Source organism: Belonocnema kinseyi, chromosome 4 (genome assembly GCF_010883055.1).
Source record: "Belonocnema kinseyi isolate 2016_QV_RU_SX_M_011 chromosome 4, B_treatae_v1, whole genome shotgun sequence".
Classification (NCBI taxonomy): domain Eukaryota; kingdom Metazoa; phylum Arthropoda; class Insecta; order Hymenoptera; family Cynipidae; genus Belonocnema; species Belonocnema kinseyi.
In genome coordinates this window covers 4,521,726-4,524,638 of record NC_046660.1, presented here as the reverse complement: position 1 = coordinate 4,524,638, position 2,913 = coordinate 4,521,726, and the positions used below count along the sequence as shown (strand labels likewise).

Here is a 2,913-nt window from a genome sequence, read left to right as displayed (position 1 = left end):
TAAGATTCATTATTTTAGTGAAAAATGTATCTGGTTGAAAATTAAACAATTTTCTTGAAATGAATTTTTTTATTCTATTCAGCTGTTGTTGTTTTAGAATAATCATATTTTTTAGTTTTTGGTTGAAAATTTATCTACTCTTTCAAAAGTTTAACCATTTTGTTAAAATGTTATATTTTTGGATGAAAAAGTAACTATTTGATTGCCAATTCGTTAATTTTTGAAAAGTGAAAATTAAACTTTTTCATTTTCACTGTAAACGGTTTTGTTAAAAATTTGGCTTTTTAATGAAAGATTGGCATTTGACACCGAATAGTTTAACTTTTAACCAAATAGTTAAATTTTCAACCTACAAATATAAATTTCAAACTGAGTGGCCAAATTATCAAACAAAAAAGATTAACCTTTAACCAAAATGTAGTGGCGGATATCTTAAAACAAAAATAAAAGATTTTCCACAAAATATTTAAATTTTTAACCAGAGTTGAATTTTCGAACTAGCATGTAAATTTTTAACAAAGTAGTTGACTTTTTAACCTGCAAATATGAATTTTAAATAGAAAAAGCAATAATTGATATTTTAACAAATGCAGATGCTGCCAAGAGATGCTTTGTAAAATAAGGAAACGAATTTGCAATCATAAAGATTAATTTTCTATCAGAAATTCGCATTTAAAGAAAAAGTAGCAAAGCTACTTTTTTACACAGACAATTAATTTATTTTCGAAAAAAAAGAATTAAAAAAATAGTAAATTTTGTATCCAAAGAGATGAATTTTTAACTAAAATTATGAGTTTTTCAACGAGAAAGACGAATTTTAAACAAATAAAGAATTGCCAGTTAGGAAATTAAAAATTCGTACCACTTCTTAAACTTTTCAGTCAAAAGACTATTTTTCTGTAAAACAGTTATAACACCTTGGCCCTCCATCTACCACCATCAACCAAATTTTTTACAACACCTTCACCCCACACGACATTTTCTCAAATAGTTATTTGTTGAAAGTGTTATTTTGAATAGCATATTTCATTAATTTCGTTGTAATTTGAAATATAATAATAATTATTTTAATTTTAAACAAAATATTTATGTTTTTCATAAACTTTAATGTGATAAGTCCAAGGCAAAGTGGGACACTTAACTGACTGAAGTTAACAATTGGGATTTTGCAAAGTTACTCGGTGCAAAGATTTCCGGTACTCCAATTCGCCAGCAGAACTGACAAAATTCAGTCCTAACTCGGAAACCAATAAAGATTCTTAATTGTTCTGGGTCCCGTTTTGTAACTTGTATATCTGACTTTACTTTTGTTGAATTTATTATTTAAATATATAATTATATAAACAGCGTAATTATAGAAAATTTATTATTTGTAACAATTTGTTTATAAATATGACAAAAAAATGTAATCGGACATACACCTATTCTTATTTTATCCTCTACAAATCATCCCTCAGACCTATTTACGCCAATACTTTACCCGATACCAACAATCGAGGCACACTTGTAAAAAAAGGCTTGCAATTTTCAGTTAGTTGTTATAAACAAGAGTTGCTCTACTTTAATTTGCTCAAGGGTTTCTAAGCTTCAATAGTACGTCTATCTAAATGTTTTAAACAGAAAAATTGTTGTTATCTTCGTGTTCCAGCACAAATACTAATTTGTCTGGAATTTGTAGAAGGAAAGAGAGTTTGACCTACTTTTTAAAATGATCTTTCGTGCAAATATTAGCAAGCGTCTCAACATCGTTAATAAAATCATTTGGGGTAAATTTTTCGAATAGCTAAATATTAAAATGAGGAAATACATATTTTGTTCACATGAGAAATGCAGGCAGACAAAAATTTTCGTTTTTTATTTTAAATAATTTAACATATCGAAGAATTCAAATTGAATGTTTTTCTCTATTTTTGAAACTTTAAATCAGTACTATGGGTATGTCATAGATTAATGTTATGTTTCTTCATAAGTTAATTTATCATTGGATTATATTAAATTCATGAAAAAATAATTTCCGATAGTCGAACCTTTCTGGCTTAAGAGAGTGTATTATTATTATTTAATAAATACAAATGCAGAGTTTACGTTACGTAAACGCCTTTAGGTAACGGTTGCCATGCTGTTAAAAAAATAACTACATACACACACATTTAAATTAAAATTACAAATTATAGTTACTGAGAATGTAATACTTACTCCTATAGGGTAGGATAACTTTGACAACAAATTTATTACTCCTTTTGTGTTTCCAAGGAATACAGCTGGAGCAAATGTAAGTCCTAAACGAATTTTGTCATTGTATTCAGGTTTCATTGAATTCATGACGAAGAACTGAGTCCCTCCTTGTGAGTAACCTATATAAAAAAGTTGCTTCTGGCCAGTAATTTGCAAGACGAAATCTATCATTGCTGGCAAATCATAAATTCCCATTTCATGCCAACGGAATAAGGAATTAATAATAAAGTATTATTGTCAAAATTCTTGTGTAAAAATTTAATTATTAAGTTTCCTCTTATTCGTATTATTTTCGTTATAACTTTTTATTTATATATAAAACATTTCATACAGTTAAAGTTATATCAAATTCTCACCTAAAATCCCAAAATCCGTAACTTGTTTCCAGAAATATTGTGTGATTTTTAGAATAAGTATTTCCGCGATTATTTCCGAGCCACACATCGTAGCCGCTATCAGCCAAAAGAAAAGCTGGAAAATATTGTAAACAAATTGAAATAATAATAAAATATAATAATACTATATATAAACTAATATATAACAATTAATTAAACATCAATAAAATACACTATAAAGATATGTATAGTTGTGCAGTACCTAAACCATTACTGGGACCAGTTACAACCCAGTCTGCTGAAGATCCTAAGTTGCCATGCATGACCAGAACGACTGGTTTAT

The 2,913-nt window shown here is 27.6% G+C and overlaps 1 protein-coding gene across 1 annotated transcript in view; it reads right to left on the bottom strand.

Annotated features, from left to right (window-relative positions):
* LOC117170525 overlaps positions 1-2,904 on the bottom strand; it is a 49,435-nt gene extending 46,531 nt beyond the window's left edge. The window contains exons 1-2 of the mRNA XM_033357314.1: positions 2,833-2,904; positions 2,592-2,706 (exon numbers count right to left, since the gene is read on the bottom strand). Of these exons, the coding sequence (XP_033213205.1) occupies positions 2,592-2,706; positions 2,833-2,893 (176 nt within the window). The 5' untranslated portion in view covers positions 2,894-2,904. The remainder of the gene's footprint in view (positions 1-2,591; positions 2,707-2,832) is intronic.
* Between the last annotated feature and the right edge of the window lie 9 nt (positions 2,905-2,913).